Source organism: Jatropha curcas, chromosome 7, assembly GCF_041381405.1.
Source record: "Jatropha curcas cultivar XTBG-Jc1 chromosome 7, XTBG_Jcur_1.0, whole genome shotgun sequence".
Classification (NCBI taxonomy): Eukaryota; Viridiplantae; Streptophyta; class Magnoliopsida; order Malpighiales; family Euphorbiaceae; genus Jatropha; species Jatropha curcas.
The window spans coordinates 18,362,827-18,389,239 of NC_143157.1; the positions used below are offsets into that span (position 1 = coordinate 18,362,827).

At 32.0% G+C, this 26,413-nt stretch overlaps 2 protein-coding genes across 3 annotated transcripts; one reads left to right on the plus strand and one right to left on the minus strand.

Annotated features, from left to right (window-relative positions):
• Positions 1–570: 570 nt before the first annotated feature.
• On the minus strand, positions 571–2,175 carry LOC149494842 (uncharacterized). Its single transcript, XM_089723987.1, has one exon. It carries the CDS (start codon positions 2,173–2,175, stop codon positions 571–573), a length of 1,605 nt encoding a protein of 534 aa, XP_089580113.1.
• An 8,241-nt stretch (positions 2,176–10,416) lies between these two features.
• LOC105637040 (mitochondrial import inner membrane translocase subunit TIM22-4) lies at positions 10,417–17,418 on the plus strand. Of its 2 annotated transcripts, XR_005178014.1 has the most exons (6): positions 10,417–10,521; positions 11,901–12,079; positions 12,768–12,958; positions 13,054–13,126; positions 16,656–16,800; positions 17,058–17,418. XR_005178014.1 is itself a non-coding variant. In XM_012220438.3 (5 exons), the coding sequence occupies exons 2-5, from the start codon at positions 11,911–11,913 to the stop codon at positions 16,739–16,741; spliced, it is 519 nt and encodes a 172-aa protein (XP_012075828.1). In that variant the 5' UTR covers positions 10,417–10,521; positions 11,901–11,910; the 3' UTR covers positions 16,742–17,418. The 2 variants fall into 2 exon arrangements, 1 of the variants encoding a protein (XP_012075828.1); XM_012220438.3 differs by having other exon boundaries at positions 16,656–17,418.
• Positions 17,419–26,413: the final 8,995 nt, after the last annotated feature.

Here is a 26,413-nt window from a genome sequence, read left to right on the forward strand (position 1 = left end):
TTAAAACAAAACACAAAATTTTTATTTAATTACAAAATAGAAATATAATATTTAAATATGAAATACAATATTTAAAACTTACAAAAGTTTTAATTTAGACTTTCTTCAACCTTGAATGTTTACAATGAACTGAGAGAGAGATGGATTCTAGAAAGAGAGAGGGAGAGATAATTATGCGCTTAAGGTTATCTAAGTTATGCCTTCACAAGGGGAGAGGCTCCCTTTTATAGAAAATTTAGAATCTTTACTGTTTGCCTTTTACTGTTGCTGAACAGTGCTTTGTCTGCCACCGAATCTTTACTGTTTGCCTTTTACTGTTGATGAACAGTGCTTGGTCTGCCACCGAATCTTTACTGTTTAGCACTTTTACTGTTGATGAACAGTGGTTGGTCTGCCACCGAATCTTGACCTTTACTGTTGAAATAGTGACTTGGCTTCTACTGTGCAAATAGTAGCTTGGCCTTTACTGTTGAAATAGTGACTTGGCTTCTACTGTGCAAATAGTAGCTTGGCCTTTACTGTGACAAATAATGGGTTGAAGGAATAAGGTTCCTTCTGCCTGTTTTACAATTATTCAGAACAAGATGAGGACGATGATGTGTCCTTCTTTTTCTTTTCTTTTCTTTTTATTTTTGCTTTTTCTTTTGCCTTTTGCTTTATTTTTTCTTTTCTTGCGCTGGCTTTTTTATCCGCTTTACTTTTGATTCTTATGGTAGACAGAATATCTTCTTCATCAGTGTCTTTAAAAGAAGATAAAGAGACTGTGGAAGAGGATGATGATGACAAAATGACTTTAGTTTTTCCCTTATGACTCTTTTTAGATGAGGATTGACCAGATGATACATATTTGGGCTTACTGGAAGATGGGTTTATTAGGCTTTCTGAGCTGGTAGAAAGTTGTTGAAACATTTCTTGACAGATCAGTTTATATTCTTCGGGTGTTTTAGCTGCAGCTAACCGGGCTTGATACTGGGCCTTCTGAATCCCAAAGTTAGGGTTATCCTGAATGGCTAATGTACTAGCATAGGTTAAGGCTGGAATAGATGGGCTGGCTAATTTAGTTCGAATCCATTGATTGATTTTTACTTCAGTAGTGGTGTTCTTGAAAGATCCCCACCATTTTATTTTATGTCTTTTTACTAACATAGGAATTTGAGTTCCTGGGACATACTGATAATCGAAATACCACTGGTATACCCAAGGGGTGAAGAAGGTCATACAATAATACATCAAGGATGGGATATGGACTTCTCCAGGATTGGGTTTATAATGGGCTTTAAAATAGTGATATAAAGAAAGGATCTCAGGGGTAATAATTTCCTCAGAGATACCTCTTGACTGCCACCACTTTTTAAACCAATTTGGGATTTTTAAATCAGTCCGAATATGTTGATCAAAATAAATCAACCACGAATGGGTTGTAGTTGGGTTTTGAATACAAAAAACTTTTTCCCAAGCTTCTTTGTAATCAAAATAATTATAGGTAGTATTGTGTTTATGCAAAACTTTAAATCTTACTGGAGTATATAATGAAGATACGGGCCAATCTTTGGGATGAATGACACGTTTTATTTGAATAGAAGAATAAGAAATTACAGATTTATTTTTAGTATCAAAAGTATGTTTTATTTTTACAGATCCAGTATCAATCAAAATATTATGGTAATACTCCTGAGGTTTTGAAGAATCAGTGGGAACAAAATACCAATCCTCAGGGTAATAATGCTTTATGATTTGCCAAGGATTAATATGATTATATCCTTCCTCGACTTCAATTTCATAATCATAAATATTTTTTACAAACCATTTATGTATACTACTAGTATTAGAAGATTGGATTTTTGGCAAATCCACAGCCATTAACGGATTTGATAAGTCTTTACTGTCTACCGTTTGAGACAGACTAGCCGTACCATGAGCGAGTACGATCGCTTTAGGTTTAGAAGTCATACCTGTATCTTCTGTAGAAGAAGATGCCATACCTTGCAAAGCCTTTAATACTTCTGGAGATTGAGTGAGTTCCTCAATCCATTTTTTAAGGTCTTTAGAAGGGGTTTGTTTACTGTTTAGAGTAAGGGTTTTAGTGAGGTCTTCAGAATGCTCAGAAAGAGCTTTAGTGGGTGAATCTGATTCTTGTTTACTAGGTTCTTTTCCCTTATCCTTTTTCCTTCCCATTGTTCTGTAAGAATTCGCGAGTTAGAAAGTCTGGGATATTATTTGTATTGCCTTTAATATATTCAATATCAAATTCAAAAATACTTAATAATGCTTGCCATCTAGCAAAAATTTGTTTAGAAGCAAGATTTTGAACATCTTTTTGCAAAACATCTTTAGCAGATTTACAATCAATACGAAGTAAAAACTTTTGGTTTAATAAATCAGATTGAAATTTATTAATACATATAACTATACTTAAAATTTCTTTTTTAATAGTAGAATAATTTATTTGTGTCTGGTTCCAATGTCCAGACGTATATTGAATTATACGTTCTCTACCATTAATTTTTTGTTTTAAGATACCTCCATATCCTATATTGGATGCATCTGTCTCTACAATTTTAAATGCAGTTGGATTAGGAATATACAAATAAGGGATTTCTTTAACTAATGATTTAATTTGTTTTACCAATTGTGTATGCTTATTGGTCCAGGGACCAGCATTTTTTCTAAGTCTATCATGTAAAGGTTTTATCATACAATTTAAATTAGGATAAAAATCAATTACATAATTTAAACAACCAAGAAATCTCTGAAGTTGTACTTTATTAGTAATTTCATCAGGAAATTTTTCTCCAAATACTAATGTTCTTTCTATAGGTTGAATTATTCCTTGTTCAATATAATGTCCTAAAAATCTAATTTTAGTCTTAAATAAATCCATTTTAGTTTTACTAAGTGCTAAACCATTTTTCTCTATAATCATACAAAAAGTGTTTAAATGTTTGAAATGGTTTTCAATAGTTTGAATAAATACTAACACATCATCAATATAGACTATACAGAACTTTGAATATGGGTTAAATATATCATTCATTATTCTTTGGAATTCTGAGGGTGCATTTTTTAGTCCAAAAGGCCTTACATTCCATTCGTATTGAATGAAAGGAACTATAAATGCTGTTTTATATCTATCTTTAGGTGCAATTTGTATTTGCCAAAAACCTGATTTCATATCAAATTTACTAAAAATGTTAGCATTATATAATTTCTTTAAAAGATCTTTTTATTTGGAATTGGGTATCTTATCCATTTTAATGCTGCATTTAGTGGTTTATAGTTTATTACTAATCTTGGTACTCCTCTTTCTATTTCTGCATTCTTATTAACATAAAATGCCGCACACGACCATGGGCTTCTTGATTTACTAATTAATTTTTTATTTTCTAATTCCTTAATTTCATTTTTACAATGTTCTATTAATTCAGGATTCATCTGAATTGGTCTTGCTTTAGTTGTAATAGTTCTTTCATCAAAATTATGTTCATAAGGTAAATCAACTATGTGCTGTTTACGATTCCAAAAAGCATTTGGGTGATCTGCACAAAGTTTCTTTTCCATATAATCTCTTAAACTTTTTATTTTATTTTGTATGAATTCAGTTTCCAATTGTTCTTTAATGCGTTTGAAACACATATTATTTTTTAAATCTTTTAAGTCTTCTTCCTTGGACTTTACTAATGAATTGATTTCTAAGGTTCTAATAGAATGAACTTTTAATAAATTTAAATTTTTTCTTTTAGGTTTCTCTGTAAATTCAAGTCTAACTTTTTTATTTCTTACTTTAAATTTAATACAATCTTCCTTAACTGAATAAGGTGTGATTAGATTTATAAAAGGTGTGCCTAAAATTACCATATAATTTATTTGAGGAGAAAGTAAAAATACTGTTTTTATTTCTATATCTGTGTTTACAATTAATGCTTCTACTTTACCTATTATTTCTAATTTGGTTTTATTTGCTGTACTTAATTTTTCTTTAGTATCTAACCAATATCTTTTAGGTACTATATCTGTTTTTATACAATTTAAATCTGCTCCTGTATCAAATAATGCTATTGCATCTATAAAGAAATCATGTGCTATTTTAATGTTTATTTTTACTAAATATTTTCTTGAAGTAATTTCTTGCAATAAAAATAGAAAATTACTATTTACTTCTTCATCTTCTTCTAATTGGTTTATTTCATCTTTTATGTCATCATCTGGTTCTTCAGAAGAAGAACTAGATATGAGTTGAGATTCTAATAATTTTATTTTCTTAGTATTTTGTTGAGATTGTACTTTTAATTCATTTACTTCATGCTTTAGAGTTTTAATTTCTTTTTGTAATTCTTTATTGGAGATTTCTACTGCTACGTTTTTATGTTTATTTTTATTTAATATAGTAGTTAAATCATAAGTATTAGGCTGGAGTTTAGGAGTTATCTCTTTTACTTCTTTTTCTTCTTCAAAACTTTTGATTAATTTTTTAAGAAGTTGTGCTTTTGTTTCATTATCAGTTATATTGTTTACCACTTCTAAAAGTGTACTTTGATCTTTAGTAAGCATATTTATAGATTTTTCTGAAGAACTAGTCGTTGTTCCTAGTTCATCAATTTGATTTTCATTTTCTATTATCTCTGATTCTGAGGTGTCTGAATCGAGATATAGTTCATGAATTTTATTTAACACTTCTTCATCCAGGTTTAATTCATGTAGTTTTTTATTGAATTTACAAAATTTTGACGTATGTCCTTTCTTACCACAATTATAACAAGTTAGATCTTTATAAGAAGTTTTATTTGAAGATTTATAAGGTTGCCTTCTTTTATATTTCTTTTGAGGTTTGGACGTTTCTTTATGATAATATTTATCTTGGCTTGGTTTAGATTGATAATTCTTTTTATAATACTTATTTTTGTAATGTTTTTTAGGTTTAGTTTGTTTTGGACATTGGCCTCTACATTGCTGAGTAGATGTCATGCCATAATCAAACTGTTTACAAAATGATCCTAATTCCTGTTTAGTTTTATGCAACTCATATTTTAAAGTTCTTTGAAGCTTTAAGTCTTGACAAATTTGTAATCCTTCTTTTTGAATTATACTAATTAATTGTCCATATATTAATTTATTATAAGGTATTGGATTACCAAAATGTTGTTTAATATAATTCCTAACCTTCTCGCCTAAGAAAAAAGGTAGTCCACCTAAGAATTTCTCTTTCCAAAAGGCTTGGTTGGAATCCTCTCTTAACATTAATCTGGTAAGAAAAGTAGTTTTATAATATTGAAAATCACTTAATTTTTTACATTTTAAATTACTTAATAATTCTGCATTTTTATCTTTTAAGTGTGATGGATCTCCTATAAAATGCAATGAAATAGTGAGAATTAATGTTGACACTGCATCTTGAACAGGTTCACCATTTTCATCATATATTGGATCTCCTTCATCATTTACTTGGACTGAATTTAAGATTTCTAAATGTTGTTGGTCAGTTAGCTGATAATCCCACCAACCTTTTAATTGTCCTGTAAATCCTGCTATAATTATTTCTGCTATAGCCTTATCTGATATAATTGATTGAGTTTTATAAGCATTAGCTGCCATAGTCATTTGTTGCAATATACTTAGTATATTATATTCAGATAATCCATCTATATTCCATTCATAAATTGTAGTTGCATTATATTTAAATTGAGATATAGAATTGAGTTTATCTATTAATCCTAAGTCTGGTGCCCTATTTACTAATTCTCTATGTGATATATTTACTATGTCATGATGTGATATAGGGTTTAGTTTAAAGTGTTTAAGATCCTCTGATTCAGGTTCACTGATTTCAGATTGAGAGTTTTCTTCTATCATGTTTATATTTCTAGATGTTTGAGGGGTTTCAGGTGCTACTTGTTGAGTAGTATCTGAATGTAATTCTAATTTACTGAGCTGTGCCTTTAATGTGCTGATGAATTCATTTTGACTAGATTTAGAAAGTTGGTATGGTTTAAAAATGTGAGATTTTATCTTTTCTTTACCTTTCACATTAGCATCTATAATTGGCTTTTCTTCTAACATGTTTTCTATTCTTTTTAATTGTGTATTTAAACAAATTAAACTTGCATTACTAAAATTATTTTTTTCAATTAATTTTTTATCTGTATCGTTTTCCCTAGCTATTTTATATGGAGCACAAACAATTTCATTATCTTGATATTTTAATTTACTAATTGTTTTAGGTGGAAAATCACTTTGAATTGTTCTATCATTTACAATCCATTCTGGTCTTTTATTTCTCACTCTAATTGGATTTAAACTTTTAGTGGAACCATTTTCTTTAATTAATTCAAACCAATCAAAGAATTTGATTTCAGTTTGAGTATTGAGTTTATAATCTAAGTATTCAAATTTTAAATCTTCAAAGGTATGAGTTTTTAATATCCTATTTAATTTCATTAAATTTTTAGTTTTTGTTATTTCTTTTATTAGTCCTTTCTCAATGTCTTCTTTGCTAAGTACATTTAGTTCTCTATCAACTTTAGGTATTTCCCATTCATCAATTGCTTTACTAAAATCTTGTAAAATTAATTCATTTCTATTAATTACTTTCTTTATTTCTGAAGATTCAGAATCATCCGATTTAACACTACTAACCGATCTACACAATAAAGGATCCATTTTAGAATCTCAACAAGTCGCGGCCACTGCCTGGTTATACCCTTTTTCAGCCCAACACTTGGCTATTCACGGGTTCAGTAGGCATACCCAAAACTATCTATGAGCAGTCCAAATGAATTCTTTATAGTATAGTTGTTAATAGTTGTGAAAAGGGATGGCTCTGATACCAACAAAACTTTTAAGGATCGATTAACAAACAACAAATTATAATTATTTTTACCAGTATGTTGATTCTGAAGTAAATGCTATGATGAAACGAGATATAATTAATTTAGAATAATACAAACAATATTTCTGATGTGGAAGATCAGACTAAGCCGCATCCACAGAGCATACTTATAAACAACATACAAAACACAATAACAATTTTAAATGGTTTAGGGTTCCTGCAACCTTAACCTGGGATCCCCAGAATTAAGTCAGAGTGTAGAGGGAGAAGAGAAAGGTGCCGTCAACACGGACTTAAGATGTGGCAATTTAAAATAAAACACAAACTTTTTATTTAATTACAGAATATAAATACAATATTTAAATATGAAATATAATATTTAAAACTTACAAAGATTTTATAATTTAGACTTTCTTCAACCTTGAATGCTTACAATGAACTGAGAGAGAGATGGATTCTAGAAAGAGAGAGGGAGAGATAATTATGCGCTTAAGGTTACCTAAGTTATGCCTTCACAAGGGGAGAGGCTCCCTTTTATAGAAAATTTAGAATCTTTACTGTTTGCCTTTTACTGTTGCTGAACAATGCTTTATCTGCCACCGAATCTTTACTGTTTGCCTTTTACTGTTGATGAACAGTGCTAGGTCTGCCACCGAATCTTTACTGTTTAGCACTTTTACTGTGGATGAACAGTGGTTGGTCTGCCACCGAATCTTGACCTTTACTGTTGAAATAGTGACTTGGCTTCTACTGTGCAAATAGTAGCTTGGCCTTTACTGTTGAAATAATGACTTGGCTTCTACTGTGCAAATAGTAGCTTGGCCTTTACTGTGTGACAAATAATGGGTTGAAGGAATAAGGTTCCTTCTGCCTGTTTTACAATGATTCAGAACAAGATGAGGACGATGATGTGTCCTTTTTCTTTTCTTTTCTTTTTATTTTTGCTTTTTCTTTTGCCTTTTGCTTTATTTTTTCTTTTCTTGCACTGGCTTTTTTATCCGCTTTACTTTTGATTTTTATGGTAGACAGAATATCTTCTTCATCAGTGTCTTTAAAAGAAGATAAAGAGACTGTGGAAGAGGATGATGATGACAAAACGACTTTAGTTTTTCCCTTATGACTCTTTTTAGATGAGGATTGACCAGATGATACATATTTGGGCTTACTGGAAGATGGGTTTATTGGGCTTTCTGAGCTGGTAGAAAGTTGTTGAAACATTTCTTGACAGATCAGTTTATATTCTTCGGGTGTTTTAGCTGCAGCTAACCGGGCTTGACACTGGGCCTTCTGAATCCCAAAGTTAGGGTTATCCTGAATGGCTAATGTATTAGCATAGGTTAAGGCTGGAATAGATGGGCTGGCTAATTTAGTTCGAATCCATTGATTATTTTTACTTCAGTAGTGGTGTTCTTGAAAGATCCCCACCATTTTATTTTATGTCTTTTTACTAACATAGGAATTTGAGTTCCTGGGACATACTGATAATCGAAATACCACTGGTATACCCAAGGGGTGAAGAAGGTCATACAATAATACATCAAGGATGGGATATGAACTTCTCCAGGATTGGGTTTATAATGGGCTTTAAAATAGTGATATAAAGAAAACTTTTAAGGACCGATTAACAAAACTTAGATAACTTAAAAAGTTTTGTTGGTCTAAATATATATATATATATATATATATATATATATATATATATATATATTTATATTAAAGCTCATATTTATTTTATGTTGCATAATTGTATATTTGGATGTATTTGGTGTAGTACGTTGAAAGAATTGTTTGAATAATTGTGCTGTGCATATATTGTGATTTGTTTGTGTGGAATTGGGATGAAGTGGGTCACCATGGGACTGTGAGACCGTACCATTATATGGATCCAATATGATTACCGTTAGCCGGATAAATGGGAGATCGGCGCCCCCGTGTGCACCTACCGTTACCGTTACCGTTAACCACGGGTTGGCTTCTCGTCGTTGCGCACCGGACAGTCTAGATTTGATCACAGCCCGCAGGGTGGCCTCCTGTTGTGAGCGCTTGATGATCTAGATTGGATGGAGACCACCGGGTTGCCTCCTGTTGGTATGAAAAAGAAAAGAGAGGATAGAAAAACAATGAGAGGGCTGGTCAAGTGAGGATTAGACCGGTCGGCCAGTATGGGGGATCGGCTTCCTGGTGCACATGTGAGAGGATGAGCCATGTGGGAGGACGGCTCATCGGGGGTTCGGTGACTCCACTGACTAATTTCCACGTGATGTGATTATTTGAAGGTGATATTGTTTGTGGGTGCTGATGTTATGCCATATGATTGATTGTTGTGTGATCATTCAGTATATTAGGGCACATTTCGCGTGACTGTATGTGGTGTGTATTATTTATTATTATTCACTGAGTTACAAAACTCATCCCCTTCTCTCCAAACTTCTCAGGTAGTAGGAAGTTGCTGATTCAACGGAAGCTCTGCAATCTTCTCCGCAGAGTTATAAATGTAAACTTTATATTTCTGTTATTTAATTTCAGATGTATAAATTATTCTATTATCAGAATATTATTGAACTCCGCAGTTATAGGGTTGTGCATTTAAATTGGGCCTTGTCGTATGCGTTACTTTTTATAAATGGTATGGAATGTATGAGTTGAGTAATTAGGCTTACTACCGGCCTCGGGAGCCTTATGCTTACCTGGGCCCTAGTGCCGGTCCGGCCTACGGAGTCGGATCGTGACACTTTACCACCAAGCTACTTAATATATTTGAATAAAAAAAATACACATAATATATATATATATATATCTTATAGTTATTTATATTTGTAAAAATGAATATTTGATGGTAATATAATTTTATTCATAAGTAAATTTAACAAAATTACATAAATTGAATTATAGTATCTTAATAATTCGAATATAGTTTTTTAACATAAAATATATTAAACAAAATTATATATGTAGTATTTTTGTCTTAGTAATTTAGTTAAACTTTTGTAGTTTAGTAATTGTGAAATTTAATAAAAATTAAAAAGAGTTATTAATCGAATAGAATGTTAATAGTGTTAAAATTAAAAATTTTAAAAACTACTTACAAACATTACTAGTGAACTTCTAATGATAATTATAATTAAATCTTAATATGACTGGTGTGAAAGATGAAATCTAGATATAATTATACTAATTTAGAATATGACTCGTATAAAATATAATTAGTGAACTTATAAATATAATTATAATTAGATCTTAATTAAACGTCCTTTTATTTTTTTTATTAGTGTCATCATATATATTAGTATAATTATACTTACAAGTCTAGTGTATAAAGATTAAGGATTACAATAACTATAATTAATTATAACCTACTAAACATATTCTGTAATAAAAAATTATTAAACTTAATACTTTATCTTGTGTTATTATTATTATAATTACTATAATATTGAAATATAATTATAGCTTTTAATTAATAATAATAATAATAAGAGTAATAATAATAATAATTATTATTTTATTATCAAACTATGTAGTTTGCTGTAGGAGGTTTAAATAAATCCACAAACAAAACTACGTCGTTTTAGCTTAATTTTAATGATATAACCAACACAAAAGTCTTCTCAACCCAACATATTCTCCTTCCCGTTGCTTCCGTGCGTGGCCGTCGCCTCCGCAGCAGTCCTGCTCTTCAAACGTAATACCAGTGCCAGGTCCTCCATTTGCATCCTTGATTTTTTATTTCTTTTCTCCATTTATTTTTTTTTCGTTCTCCTTCGTCCCTTTTCCTTCTTCTTTTTTTGGTTTTATTTTTATTGTATAAATACATATAAACAGACAAAGAGGACTTGTTGAATATATTGTTCAATTAATTTGTGGGTTTAGCCGGGAGATTTATGTTTATTGTTTTATTTTTTTCATTTGTGGATCTTGTGCATGTTTTATTTGTTATTCTCCATATAAAATGGTTTACTTTTTAGATGAATTTATTATACTTATATGCTAGATGAAACAGAAGCTCTATTTGTTGAATTTATCTTCACTTTCTCTCTCACATATTGTAAAAATCTATATCTTGGAGTGTGATTAGGTATTTTCAGGTTCAAAGCTTCTTGTTAAGTTGGATGAAGCTAACTATTTTCTTGGAAAATGTATATATTTAGATGATTGGGAATGTGATTAGGAATTTATCTTTACTGTTGCTTTTTATTCTTTATTTGTATTTTTTAAAATCAGGAAAAAATGTGCTGTAGCTAATTATAATTTTCTCTTTAGTCTTTTATTAAATTTTCTAGTTGAATGTATTATTTATTTAATTTGAATTATAATTCTTTTATTCTATTTTAACATTACTGGTACTGTTGTTCTAGAATATTACAGGTTGAATTGTTTTATTATTTCAGATTGAATTTTAAAGTATTTTTTATATTTTTTTTTGTTGCATTTTCGGGTTCAGATTCTGGTTTGGGTAGTATGCGGGTAATTCTAAACAGATTTTGGGATGGATTTGGGTATAGATAGTTTATTCTTAACGAATTTGGGGCGGATTTGGGCACTTGAATTGATAATTGGGTTCGGATTCAGGTAGTTGATTTCTAGCGGGTACCTGTCCCGCTGCCATCCCTACTCTGCCCCCACTCGCCCACTCCTCTTCTCTCCTTTTGTCTTCGTTAGTCCATTCGCAGTCTTGTTCTTCTACATGTTGCCATGGCCTCCGCAGTAGTTGCCTTCCCCGCTGAACCTCGAGCAGCGCTCTACGCTGAACTTTGATTGTCTTCCTCCATTGGCAGTCCTGCTCTTCCCTAATTAAACTCACTAATCTCAAATCTCTTCACAGCTGAAATCACTCTCTTATTATGTGTACTCTCTCCTGAGTCCTGCCCTCCATGTTTCAGCAAATTTTCAGTTTCATATGGTAATTGACGGTTTCATATTTAGAAGCTGTTGCTTGCTTAGCCTGTTTATAAAAGAGCGGTGACCCAGTGCATTAAAGCATCCCATCTTAGTCTATATATTTTTATAATATGGAGTATTTTTTCCACTAATATTTTGGCTTGTTATTGATTCTATTTTTCTTCCTTTTGGGTGCTAGTTGGTTATTGATGGCTGCTAGTTCTAGAACTGAATCTAATAGTGGTGCTTCAAGCTCAAAAGAAGTTGAGCCAGCGACGCCCCAGATTCAACCTTTCAGCATGCCTACTATGGAAGAGATTCGTGCCCAAGAAATATGGGACAATTGTGCTGTTCGTAGTGTTACAAGTGGAGTAATGGGTGAGATTATGGTACTCTCCTTTGTACTTGTTTCTTTTAATTAAAATTTTTCCCATTTCTAGTTGCACTGGAATTAATTTAAGAAACAGATTGCTGTATTTTTTTATGTGATATAATTGTTGGAATCTATGAGGTGATGAAGTTGAAGATCAAAACTTCATTTCCCCATTGAGGTGAATAATATTTTAATTTTTATATGCTGTGGATAAATGATTGACCTGATTCAATTCACTCAAATGGTCTTAGGTGGTGAGAGGTTGTTATCTATGTATTACTATCTTTAACAAATTTTTGTTGCAACATAAACTTCAGTTTGCATTTTAAATAATAGATTGTAATATTCTTTAACTACCATGTAAACAAATAATTATTCTTTCGGGTATTCTTACTTTTAGGTTTGGGGTTAGACACATACAGAAAAAAGTGCAGGTTATTAGGGGGTGTTTGTGAGAGAATTACTAGATAAATAATTTTCATATTTCAGTTAGAGAAAAATTTGATTATATTTGCTTTCATGTTCTCTGATATTTATGTATGAAAAATTGTTGTCCTCAACATCCCTGCATTTGCTTCTTCATTGGTTGTTCAGCAAATATATGAGCCCTTTTCTTTATTCTCTTTTATCCCTTTATTTTTTCCCTTCTACATTGCCTGTGTAATTTAATTTTGTGTTAAAAAATGTTTCTAGGAGGTGGGATTGGGATGTTCTTCGGTCTTTTTCTTGGTTCATTTGATAATCCATTAATGCAAGGAGAAATGAGTGGAAGGCAGCAATTCATTTATACTGCAAAGCAAATGGGGAGAAGAGGCTGGAGTTCTTGCAAAGCATTCGCAGTTATGGGATTGATTTTCTCTGCTGCAGAGTGCATAGTTGAAAAGGTATCATTGGGAGTATGTGAATGGAAAATTATGGTTGTGTAATTTTCGATTTTGAATCAGTGGTATAGCAACTGAGTTATATTGTTTGTTTGAAGGCACGGGCAAAACACGATATTACAAATACAGCTGTGGCTGGTTGTGTAACTGGAGGTTCAATGTCAGCGAAAGGTAACTTTTCCTTTGTTTCCAACTTTCCATTCAGTTATATCCATGAAAAGCATTCAGTTTGAAGTAGTAGTCAGATATTGCTGCTCAACAGAATGCTCCAAAGGAAAAAAGCAAATAAATATTTGAGGAAGTCAATTTTACAACTTTAAAACTTGATGTACTTTTTCTTCCTTTTACATATGTTTTTGCTCCTAATACAAAGGTTTAATTAGCTTGTAGCGAGCTCCACTTTTAGTTTGGAGTTCAAGTCCCTTAAGGATTAGGATTACTTTGTGTCTAGGAGTTCTTGTTACTTGAGATGCTTTATTATCAGTTTTTCAATCAATAAATTTCTAGCAATTATGCTTCTTGGGATTTTGTATGCTGCTTATGGGGCCTTGGATTTGCTGTATAAGGATATTTAGGTGGGAAGCCCAACCCTTGATCTCTATTTGTGGTACTATTCATAGACACAGTGCCTTACCTAAATTATTGAAAAACATTTCCTGTAACTTATTTTCTTGTTCTGTTTGCTTCCTAGTTAATAGTGGTTCCTAATTCTGGTACTCTGCCTAAGTTTCAGGTAGTTAAACCTTTCGAACCAACCCAAAAAATTGGGTAGAAAGTATCTGAAAGCTGCGTAGCACCAGAAATGGAGTTCTCTTTCAAGTTCCAGCAGTTATTTCTCTTAGAGCTCAGTTATAGAGCAACACATGGTCATGGATTCCACCTTAGGTAACGTAGGACGGGGTTGGATGAAATTTGGTAAATCAGATTAGAAAAGTAAGTGTGATTGTTCGCAGGAAATTTAGAAATAACATAACTTGAGGTTTAGAGACATGCAAATAGATGAAATCATGCTCCTGTCTTAATCAAAAACTGAAAATTTGAGACTGAAATTGATCCCTCTAAAAGGAGACTTCGATGTAGTTTGTAGGATTTAGTGTGGAATTTGAGAGAATCAGAAAAAGATGTCAAGTATGAATACAGATGACAATACAGTTTCTAGGATTTAGTACGGAAGTAGAAAGAATCAGAAAAAGATATAAAGTACAAAAAACCGATCACGACCATGGTGTGATCATGCTTGGCTTCTCCCCATAACTTGCCTTGCTTGGTTCACTTAAAGCACTAAATCTAAAGTTCTAAACCCCATACTGCTACCTAACCCCACTAAATATACTTGCTAGAGCAGTAAGATTACAACAGAGAACATAAAAACTAAAATTCCCCCATATGCAAACTAATTAACAGTATCTCAACAAGAATCTCACCATTCCAACAGTTTAAGTAGGTATTTATAAAGATTAATTTATTCTACCCCTAGGGATTAGGAAACCCAGATTAGGAAAATTGAACTAACATTAAATAGGATGAAAAGAAAATATCTTTACATAATGTTTGCTTTAGATGCATACCGCAAAAATTTGTGGAATTCAATTGAATTCCATGTTTTGCTTGTTTTTTTTTATTTTTTTATTTAAATTTTTAATTTAAGATAGTTTTGGAATTCAATTGAATTTCTAAATGTTATTATTGAGGATAGTTTTGGAAGTGAGGACAAAATGAAATCCAATTTTGAAATTACACCAAACATCTATTATGTGGAACTCAATTGCATTCTATAGTTTGAGTTGTATCAAACCAAACATATGAATTCATTTCTAATGAATTCTAAATAGAATTCATTTCAAATGAACTCTGCAACTCTAATTATATTAAAATAATCCTGGTTATAATAAAATCCTTAGGTGTTAAAGCCCTAAACTTCCTATTGAGAACTGATAGAAAATTGAAAATAATTCCCAAGTGTAGTTTTGCTTGCCTGCTTCTTTCTTCCCACTTGGAGAAAACTCAAACCCATTTTGTAGAGCTCTATGTTCTTTAATAGAATTTCCAAAGTGGAACTATGAACTTCATTCTTTCCTTTGCAGCAACCTTATCAGTACATACAAAATCAACCATAACTTGCGATGTTTAAGCACTCTTGGATCTACCAGGAGTAAGAAAATGAGCTGTTTTGCAATCTCTATTTTCTTCTCCATGGTCTCTTCATTAGCTTGCCTTTTCTCACTCTGGTGTAAATTTGCTGTTAGTCTAACTTGCTGCGTTTGTACCTCTACCTCCACCTTAACCTTGAAGTTGTGGAACTGCAATTTGAAGGCTTTACTCTTCAATAGTGGCTGATTCAACATATTGGCCATCAAAGACAGCTGTAGATAATTTGCCTAAGTTTGCTCTCATATCCTTGAAAGTAGTCTCCATTTGTTTGCATTTTATCCTTAAACACTTTGATTCCAGTCCTCGTAGATGGTAGTCTCATGGTTTGTGAAAGAATCTTCAATCTTGAATTGAATGTATCACCTTTGGAACTCAGCTCTGTATTCGTCACTGTCCTAACTGGGATTGATAAAGAAGGATTTCAAGTAAAAGGAAAGTGCTTGTTTGGCTTTGGTACCAAACTGATGTAGACAGAATTAGATCAGGAAAAAGAGGAGAAAGTTGAAATATGGGAAATCAGATTAGATAAATAAGTGTGATTGTGTGCAGGAAATTGATATAGCATAGATATTGAGGTCTAGAGAAATGTGAACAGTACCACAGGTAATGTAGCAGCTAAAGAAAGGAGAGATTAAATCCAGAAGTCAAGAAAAAAAGGGTCCGCTATGTTATAAAGATTAAATCAATACTACTGCTAATATTAGGAAATCCCAAATTTAGAAAATTAAGCCAACAGTAACTAAGACAGAAAGAAAACAACTTGCAATTTCCTTATGACAATTTAAACCCTAGTGTTCCTTGGCTGCGTCACTAGTTTTTTCAAATAAAATGAGTACAGATTTTCTTTCTCTTGTGGTTTTGTGTGTGGAGGTTTATCCACTCTATTAATACTTTCACCACTTAGATATGCACAGATACTTAGTAAATTCAAAGATAAATTAAGCTATGAGATTAATTAACGAAAAATATTTCAAGGAATAATTAAAAAGAAATTCTTTATTAAAGGTATGTATGTTCTTTCTGAAATATGCACCTTCAATAGACTAGGATGCAAAGATCACTAGACTGTAGCAGAGCTTTATAGGTCAAGAAACTAGAGAAGCTTATTCTTAAATAGCAAAAAAGATAAATCTTTTTGTCCATAGTGACATTATTAGTATCACTATTGTCACCACCTGCATCTTGTCATCCGTCTTGTGTTAGGCATGAGTTATCTCACACTATTTTACTATTCCACATAAAGCATGAAATTAAACTCTTTTTTTTTTAATTATTTATAAAAGAACTTGTGGCTTGATTGAATTTAGAAAAATGTCAGTTGTTGGATTATGGGACTGATTTAGATGCTTTTTTTTAAAGTTCAAGAAATCTCCTTTAATTGTATATGAAATATGGTCTTATCAGTCCTCAGCTGTGTTGTCCTCTCTAATGTGTGTAGAAGTTGAGGAAAAAAGAATCAAATATACTAGCATGATACTTGCTTATGTTTATCTTATTCATCGTCTCTATTCATTTCACTTTAATCCCATATATCTACCGTTCTTTCCAGCTGGTCCAAAAGCGGCATGCGCTGGTTGTGCTGGGTTTGCGGCATTCTCGGTTTTGATAGAGAAGTTCCTAGAAAGGCATACTTGACACATATCCTGCTCTAGGTTTGGAGGTGCTTGTTGATTCCGGTTTGGATAATGAGTTAGGTTGGCAATCGCATTTTACAATTTTAAGCATCGAACTTCCATTTTTGGCTCAATTCAAAATTTTTCTTCAGTAGTGAAAGGGGAATACCATTGAAATTATAGTACTATTTATATTTCTTCAATTTTCTGTTTGTTAGTACTTAGTAACAGTCTTTTCAAGTTTTCATACTGATGATTCCCCTGTGGGTTCATCTACAAATTTTACTTTGAGAAAGTGACATCAATTGTGCCTGTGGATATTTTATTCTTGTTGAAAGATCTTTCAGGAATTAGAATTCAAGTGTGAAGTGTAAACCATTTCTGGAGGTCATAAAGAAAAGAAAGTCTGCATCGGAAGCTGAAGCTTTGATGCAAGTTAAAACAGTAAAAAGAAAAGGGAAAAATAAATGAACAAGCTGATATCATTTTGCTTTCTGTACGTCTTTAAGACCAGGATGACAGCGGACAGATATATTCACTATATTTCTTGTATTTGGCATGTGACCATAATTTGTTGCCAGAAATGAATGAGAGTATCCAGATTTAAAATTGTCCCAACTCTTAGGGATAATTTTAAATTTAGTGTTGGAACTTATTTTATTTTTTATGAATAAAGTGTTTAAATTAATAATTTTTTAAGATTGAGTTCATTTTGCAGAATAGGAATATAAAAATGAATTATTTTACCTTACCATTTCGTTTCATTCATTTTCTAATTTCTTGTTTTCCTCTTTATTTTATTTTTCTTAATTTTATTGATTTCAATTTAGAATATTGAAGAAATGTATGAGAATTATTTTATATTTTTCTGAAGCAGATATATAAGAACATAAAAAATGGAAAAAAAAGGGAAATGAAATTAATGTTCATGTATGATAATGTATGATACTATCCTTGAGAGATGAGATGAGATAATAGAGATCCTTTCTTCTTTGATTGAATTCGAACTCTGGGTATGGAGTTCTTTTAAACTCTCAGGAGGGCCTGACACGAATCCGGATATGTATGATACTATTTATTGAGTAAAAGATTCTATTTCTGAGAGAATTTTACAAATAATTAAAGTTGAATTGAAAAATAAAATAAAAGAAAATTCCATATGCCCAATTTGTAATTATCCCAAACTCTTATTATTTCCATGTTAATATTTGGTTGCCTATCGCCTGATTTTGCAATAGCTTCCTGCGATTACAAAAGGAGTAAGATGATTGGGTCTATTAGGAAGACCATCATTGATGCGTTGCTAAGATTGTTTTTGCACTGATCTTTGAAAATTTTGATGATGGGAGCTTTTCTCACATAAGTTCTCTCATGGAGGTTGGAAATGATCCCATATTCTAGTGGCAAGCGGTGATGCTTCGAGACCTTTGTACTAATTATTGCCCAATAGTTATATGGTAACTGATGGCAAAAAAAAAAAAAAAAAACTCTTGAAGGTAGTGGTGAGCAATATTCAGAAAAAAAGAATGAAAACTAAACTGAACCAAGTTTATTCGGTTTGGGTAACCTGACACTTCAAAAATTTCGGTTTTATTAGAGAAAATAAGATTTCTTAGGCTGCCTTTGATTTTTATTTAATCCAAAAATAAATAAACTTAAATACACTCAAAATAGTAAAATCAAATAGAAATTGATTCAATTTCTGTTCGATCTTATATACCATTTTATGCGTTAGGCCAATAATATGTACAAGCAAATCTACATATTTATATAAAGCTTAAACAAATTAAAAATTATAATCAAATTATACAAATAGTAATTACGGTTTCTCTCTTATTTTTTCTCTCTGGTTTATCTAACCTTAGCTTTTATTTAAGTCTACCATTGTTAATCAGCGGTAGCCCCCTGCTTTTCTTTTTTCTTCTCGCTCTTAATGTTTTATTCGTTTTTAATAAACTCAGATCTTTTTTTTTTTTTTTTTTATAGATTTGTTTTTTCTTTGTTTTTTTTTGTTATTATTGCTTTATCTCTATATTTAGAGTTCTTTTGTCCCTATTTCATGAGGGTTTAGTTCTTTCTTTGTGAATGTTTGTTCTTAAAAAAATATGATATTATATTTCATTTGGTTGGAGAATTTAGATCTTGTTTTACTGATATCTATCTTTGACCAATGAAGCATGGTAGTACGGCTTGTTCCTCCATTGATGCTATTAACGCATAGTAGTTTGAACTCATCTGTGTACGTCATATGCAACAAGTTTTTAGAAAAACAAACTAAGCATAGAAGATCCAGAAAGTTATTTTGTCATCCAAATCAATTAAAGGACCATTTGCTACTATGAAGATTTATATCGGTCAAGGTTATTCTCAAGTAGAAAAATTCAATATTATTTCTTTTAATTTTAGTTTTATTATTCAAAAGAATATAGATAATTCTTTTATTGATGAAGGATGAACGAATTTTCTATTAATTATGATAGTAAGTTCTAGGTCTGGTCTAATTAAGTATTTGTAATACTTGATTTTATTATTAATGAATTATATTTCTAAAAAAAAAAAATTAAAAATTTGAAAAGCTGATTTGGCATATTTAACGTTCTATTTATTTATTGTTGATAAATTTACGTTTTTCTTTTACTTTTTTTTTTTTTTTTGTAATTGAGCACTTATAAGTACTTTTCAATTTAAAAATTAATAATTTATTATATTATTTATATTAAATTATTTAAAAAGACAAAACGTTATTTATATATAATTATCTATATAAAAGAAATTGCCATATTTATTTCTAAATCATTATTTTTATCTCGTCTATATACCATTTTTTTATCAAGAGGGCCACATGTCCGTTATACAATTTTTTCTTTTTATACAATTTTACTCGTGCCATGTTAGCCCTATAAGGGTGAATGGCTTTCAAGGGAGATTCCACACAAGGATCGGATAATCATCTCTTGTTTAAAAGACCTAAATCATTTTTACTCAAATCAAACCCCATTGGTAGTAATTTAGCTTCTTTGTTGTTTGCTATATTAATTTATCTGCTTTGTTATTTACAAGATTATTATTGTATTTTCCCCTTTTTTTTTTACCGAAAAGATGGATCATATATTATTAATATCATTTAAAAGAATATAGATAATTTTTTTATTATTGAAGGATCAATGAACTTTCTATTAATTATGATAATAAGTTCTATGTCTAGTCTAACTGAATATTACTGATTTTTCAACCAGCTTAATGCTTCCCCCACTCTTAAAGCCTCTGCCATCGCTGCATGTTGCACCTGCCTAAGAGATTTCAGCTTGTCGCCAACACATCTTCCATTGGTATCAGGTACGATCCAACCAACCCTAGCCCTACCAGTTGTAACATCAAACTGATGTCAAAATTACACTTATATCCATTAGCTGGAGGTTTCCATCTCGGGTTTCCACTCGCAGTAGCCGACTTATCAGAAGTACGCAGTACTAGTAAAACAATTGCTTCTCTCCATGCATGGAGATGCTGCTTCTCATGTCTCACGAGGAAACTTGGCTCTGATTGCTGCTGGTGCCATATTAGTTTGTTGCGAGCATTCCACATCTCCCACACTACAACACACGCTTTACCCAACTGCAAGTGATCAAATCCGTTACTTAATACTTCAAACCACCCCTCCAAACTACTCACAGATCCTCACCACCTTACATTTGACTCCATCCAACTAGTTCTTGTAAAGTCACATGTCACAATAAAATGGAGCACAGTTCTACACCTTGGTTACATCCGGGACAGAGGAGTGGAGCATCATATGGCGTGTTCTTAGCATAAAAAATACTGGCAGAATATTCAATAAGACTTGCCATATGAAAATTTTCACTTTCGGAGGGATACTCAACCCCTAAACCTTACGCCAAATAGTAGCTACCCTTGGGATCAAATTGGCTCTGTCATAAAGTAACTTATACCCGCTTCTAATAGTGTATAGGCCTTTGCACTACAAAATAAACGCCAAATTGCGACCGATTTTATTCGGTCGCATTTTTGCGATCGATTTGCGACCTGTAGACAAATAGTCGCAGATTTTAGCGCCGAAAATTCCCGCGAGTTTGGTTTTCAGTTTGCGACCCTTGTACTACGGATTTGCGACCGATTTGCGACTAAATATATTTCCGTCCCAAAATTGCGCACTTCAAAATTAGAAATAAGTTCTGAGACCGATTGGCGACATAATTGCGACCGAAATTTCGAGTCGCAAATCGGTCGCAATTTTGTCGCGAAGTAAAACGATGTCGCAGAATTAAAATTTGCGACCGATTAGTCGGTCGCAAAATTTAGGGCTTTAAACGCCAGACGCCCTCCTTCTTCTTTCTTCTTCTTTCTTTCTTCTCCTTCTCCTCTCCTCTCCTCCATCCACAGCGCCGCTCCAGCCCCTCCTGACACCGCTCCAGCCCGCCTGACGCCGCCACCGCCGCTCCATTGCAGATCCGGTCACTCCTCAACGCCGTTCGCCACCGTTTTGAGGTAATTAGTTTTGCAATTTATTTTTTTTCGAATTTTTTTTTTTCTTTTTGCGATTTATGTGTTTTTTGCAATTTGTTATTATTATTATTATTATTATTATTATTATTATTATTAATATTGTTAATGTTGTTGTTATTATTATTGTTATTATTATTATTATTATTATTGTGTTAAATTGTTACTGTTATAGTATTATTATTATTATTATTATTATTATTATTATTATTATTATTATTATTGTTAATGATATAATAATTATTATTATTAATATTGTTATTGTTATTATTTGAAAATAATATTGTTATTGTTGTTGTTGTTATTCTTATTATTATTCTTCTTCTTATTTCTTGTTCTTAATTGTTACTCTTCTTATTATTATTCTTATATTATTTATCAATTGTTTCTGTTTCTTATTATTCTTATTATTTCTTATTGTTGTTGTTTCTTTGAAAAATCCTCTTGTTCTTGTTCTTGTTGTTGTTCTTACTATTATTATTTTTTATTAAAATTGTTCTGTTCTTATTATTATTATTCTTATTATTATTCTTTCTTATTATTATTTCTTCTTATTATTATTATTGATTATTGTTACTATTCTTATTCTTCTTATTATTATCTGTTATTGTTCTTATTTGACCTCCTCTTGTTCTTGTTCTTGTTGTTGTTCTTCTCTTCTTCTTATTCTTGTTCTTACCCTTGTTCCTGTTTCTTCTTCTTATTCTCTTCTTCTTCTTCTTATTCTTCTTCTTCTTTCTTCTTCTTCTTCTTCTTCTTCTTCTTATTCTTGTCTTCCTTGTTACTGTTCTTCTTCTTCTTCTTCTTCTTCTTCTTATTCTTCTTCTTCTTCTTCTTGTTTCTTCTTCCTCTTGTTCTTGTTCTTCTTTGCCCCCTCCTCTTGTTCTTGTTCTTGTTGTTGTTCTTATCTTCTTCTTCTTCTCTTGTTCTTCCCTTGTTCTTGTTCTTCTTCTTCTTCTCTTCTTCTTCTTGTTGTCTTCACTTGTTCATTGTTCTTCTTCTTCTTCTTCTTCTTCTTCTTCTTCTTCTTGTCTTCCCTTGTTCCTGTTCTTATTCTTGTTCTTCTTCTTCTGTCTGTTTTCCGTGACCAGGTTCTGCAACTGTTTGGTCTCAATATAAAGATCGCAAGTTGCAGTTTCAAATAAGTTAAAATTGAATTTATAGTTGATGGAACTTTAAATTAACCTAAACCTAATCAAGTTCTGAAACTGTCGGTCTCAATATAAAGATGGCAAGTTTCAGTTTCAAATAAGTTTAAATTGAATTTATGAGTTGATGGAATTTTAAATTAACCTAAACCTATTTGAAAATTAACAACTCATAAATAATTCAAATATATATAGATATAATAATCACAAACTTGAGCTTCATGAAAACTATGAAGGATAATAACGAAGCAGAAAAATTCAATTTGTAGAACCGAATTTCTTCAATAATTGTTCAATTTCTGCGAGATAACAGCTTATTTAGACCCAATTTACGAGTCTATCTATGAATCAAATTAATGAAAAATATATATTTTTTTTCAGAAATGAGTTCTTTCTGACTGTTTACTAGGAAAAAAAAGAGTAAAGTTGGAACAATTTATTCATTTATTTTGTACCAAAAGATAACGTACATGGTAGGTATTGGCGGTTAAGCAATTTAAACATAATCAAAGACTTAATGCAATATCAGGTTATTACATGTTCTTAATTATTGGCAACTCTTTCTTGAGAAGTTTTGGCTGTGTTTTTCTTTATTTTATATTATTGTCTTTATTATTCTTAAATATGTTTTTATTAAATGAATGATGAGTTTGGATTGGAGGTCTAATAGTGGCCATTTTGCCTTTGGAGAATGTTGGTATGATATAGAAGTGTTTATTGAAGTGTCTTTGTATTTGAGATTTGATTGTCTTGTGCTGAAATGCTGCCGAATTTTTTTCCAAAAAATTCAATATGTGGAATAGTACACTTACCTTTATATATATATATATATATATATATATATATATATATATATATATATATATATATATATATATATAACCTTTGTATTGAATAAATGAACTTAGTGATTTTACATTTATATATAGTTACCCTTATTATAGAAATAACCTTAGTTAGTTATAAGTGTAAATTGAACGTTACATTAGTGGCGTGTTTTAAGGATGGTTTAGACTAATGCAATTACATATAATTTACCCTTTATAAACACATTGTTAATTAGGTAAAAAAAATGCGAAATAATCGAGATTGGATGTACTGGAGATTCGAGGTCAATGGGATATTAAGACAAGAGTTCCTGCAAGGATTGGCGGCGTTTATACAGTTTGCAGTTGGTAATCCTAGTTTTATGGATGGTAATAAGTTGAGGTGTCCATGTAATCACAAGAAGTGTCGAAATCGAGCCTTCTCAGACATCGATACAGTGAAACTTCATTTGTGCAAAAATGGGTTCGTGAAAAATTATTACGAATGGATACATCATGGTGAACCTCGAGTTGCCAGTGGCTCAGGCCACTCCATTCCGGTAAGTTTAGAAGTTCAGCCTTATCAATTTCTGTATGGTAATCAATGCGAGTAGAGTACAATGTGATTGGGATAATATGGAGGAATCGCCAAACGTAGCAGCACAACAATTGTTTGACATGCTAAGTGCAGCTAACAGTGAATTGTGGCCTAGATGCAAGAATCATTCAGTTCTGTCTGTTGTGGCATGATTACTACACATGAAAGCGGAGCACTATTTTTCAGAAAGGTGTTACGATGATTTTGTGCAGTTAGCAAAGGAAATGTTGCCTGAAGGCCATTCAATGGTTGATAATTTTTATCGAAAAAAAAAATTAGTTCGGGGATTGGGACTACCCATAGACAAGATTGATTGCTGTCGTAATAATTGTATGATATTCTGGGTTGTTGACTCAGAATTCAGAGACTGCAAGTTTTGTAATCTACCAAGATATCAACGGCGGGGTCAAGGGACTGGTAGAGTACAGAGAGAGAAGGCTTTCAAGAAGATGTATTATTTCCCTCTTGTTCCTCGCCTTCAAAGGTTATATGCATCTAAGGCGATAGCTGAACATATGACATGGCATGCTTTACATGAATATGAGGATGGTATAATGACTCATCCGTCATACTCTGAAGCGTGGAAACATTTTGATAACATTCATCATTCATCCTGTGTTTGCTGCTGATATGAGAAACGTGAGATTGGGGCTTTTTACTGATGAGTTTCAGCCGTTTGGCCAATCATGACAACAATATTCATCATGGCCTGTCATTGTCACACTATATAATCTACCACCGTCAATGTGTATGAAAGATGAATATATGTTTTTGTGTGTTATTGTTCCTGGCCCTACTAATCCAAAACATAAAATTGATGTGCTTCTGCAACCTTTGATTGCCGAACTAAATTATTTACGGAAATATGGGGTTGAAACATTCGATATGTTGACCAATCAGAATTTTATAATGCGAACTGCTTTGCTTTGGACCATCAGTGATTTTTCAGCATTTGGAATATTATCTGGGTGGAGTACGGCAGGCAAATTGGCTTGTCCTCATTGCATGGAAAACACTAATGCATAAATAATGTTGGTTTGATTGTCATCGCAAATTCTTACCAGAATCTCAGCCTTGGAGGAGAAATCGACAATGCTTTAGAAAGAACACGACTATTGTTGAACCCCCTTTGCCTGTGAAGTCTGGAGCTGAAATATTACAAGAAATTGAAAATCTGGGGCTTATGAAAGTTACAGAGTTAGTGCAGATAGGCAAATACAAGAATTGGCAGGAATAGCGGGTGGAAAAAGCGAAGCATCTTCTGGGATTTGCCATACTAGAGTTCACTTCTTATCCGTCATAACCTTGATGTGATGCACATAGAAAAAAATGTGTTTGAAAATCTGTTCAACACTGTCATGAACATTGAAGGGAAAACCAAGGATAATGCAAAAGCGAGAGCAGACATGAAGGAAATTTGTCGTCGACCAGAACTCGATCAATATGTACTTACTGGTAAGTTTCCAAAGGCATGTTATTGTTTAGATAAACCCCAAAGGCAATTATTGTGTGAATGGTTACGATCATTAAGGTTTCCAGATGGTTACTGTTCAAATATGGGTAGATGTGTGGACATGAGGAAGTACAGATTGTTTGGCATGAAAAGCCATGACTGCCATGTTTTCATGCAAAGATTGATCCATGTGGCATTCCGGGAATTATTACTAGGAAAAATTTGGGAAGCAATGACAGAATTGAGTCTCTTTTTCAAGGAATTGACAATGACTGTTATCCGATGCGATGATATGGACCAATTAGCACGAGAAATCCCAGTAGTGATGTGCAAATTGGAGCGAATTTTTCCACCCGGCTTCTTTGATTCTATGGAACATCTGCCGGTTCATTTGCCCTATGAATGTCGTTTAGCAGGACCGGTACAATATCGATGGATGTATCCATTTGAGAGGTGATTCACTAACATCTCATTCTAATGATTACATCATTTATTTGAACTCATACTTATATATTGGCATTGTAAAATGACAGACACCTGCAGAAAATTAAAAAGAATGTGCGCAATAAGGCAAAGGTCGAGAGATCAATTTGCAATGCATATTTGGTGGAAGAAGCTTCCGCATTCTGTTCATACTACTTTGACCAACATGTTTTCACTAAGCATCGGAGAGTGCCATGTAATGATGACGGAGGAGATCGCGTACAATCTGAGTTTGAAGGAAATCTAAAAATTTTCACCTATCCTGGGCGTACGATTGGTAAATAAAAAAAAAGACGATTGACTGATGCAGAGATACAAGTGGCTCAAACCTATATTTTATTGAATTGCGAAGAGATTACACCATATGTACAGTAAGTATACATAATGTAGACAGTCTAAACTTGACGTGGGCCGTTGTTAAATCATACTTATGCTAATTTGGTTCATTGATAAATAGGAAATATATCAATCTTTTGTGGCTTCAAAATCCCAATTTGACTGATACTGCAGTTGATGCAAAGCTGGACTCCGAATTTGCAGAATGGTTCAAATATGATGTAAGTTACTTTCAATGTACACAACATGGAATGTACATTTATTAAATCTCACTCATGTCATTACTATTTCCCATAGGCTCGAAGCTCGGGAATCGATATTGGTAACAGATTTATTACGGATCTAGCAA

What these genes read in the sequence shown, in the direction of transcription:
- LOC149494842 (XM_089723987.1), bottom strand. Translation starts at nt 2,175, where the DNA reads ATGGGAAGGAAAAAGGATAAGGGAAAAGAACCTAGTAAACAAGAATCA.
- LOC105637040 (XM_012220438.3), top strand. Translation starts at nt 11,911, where the DNA reads ATGGCTGCTAGTTCTAGAACTGAATCTAATAGTGGTGCTTCAAGCTCA. An exon ending in TGTTACAAGTGGAGTAATGG is followed by an intron (nt 12,080 to 12,767) that starts GTGAGATTATGG and finishes AAATGTTTCTAG; the next exon opens with GAGGTGGGATTGGGATGTTC. An exon ending in CAGAGTGCATAGTTGAAAAG is followed by an intron (nt 12,959 to 13,053) that starts GTATCATTGGGA and finishes GTTTGTTTGAAG; the next exon opens with GCACGGGCAAAACACGATAT.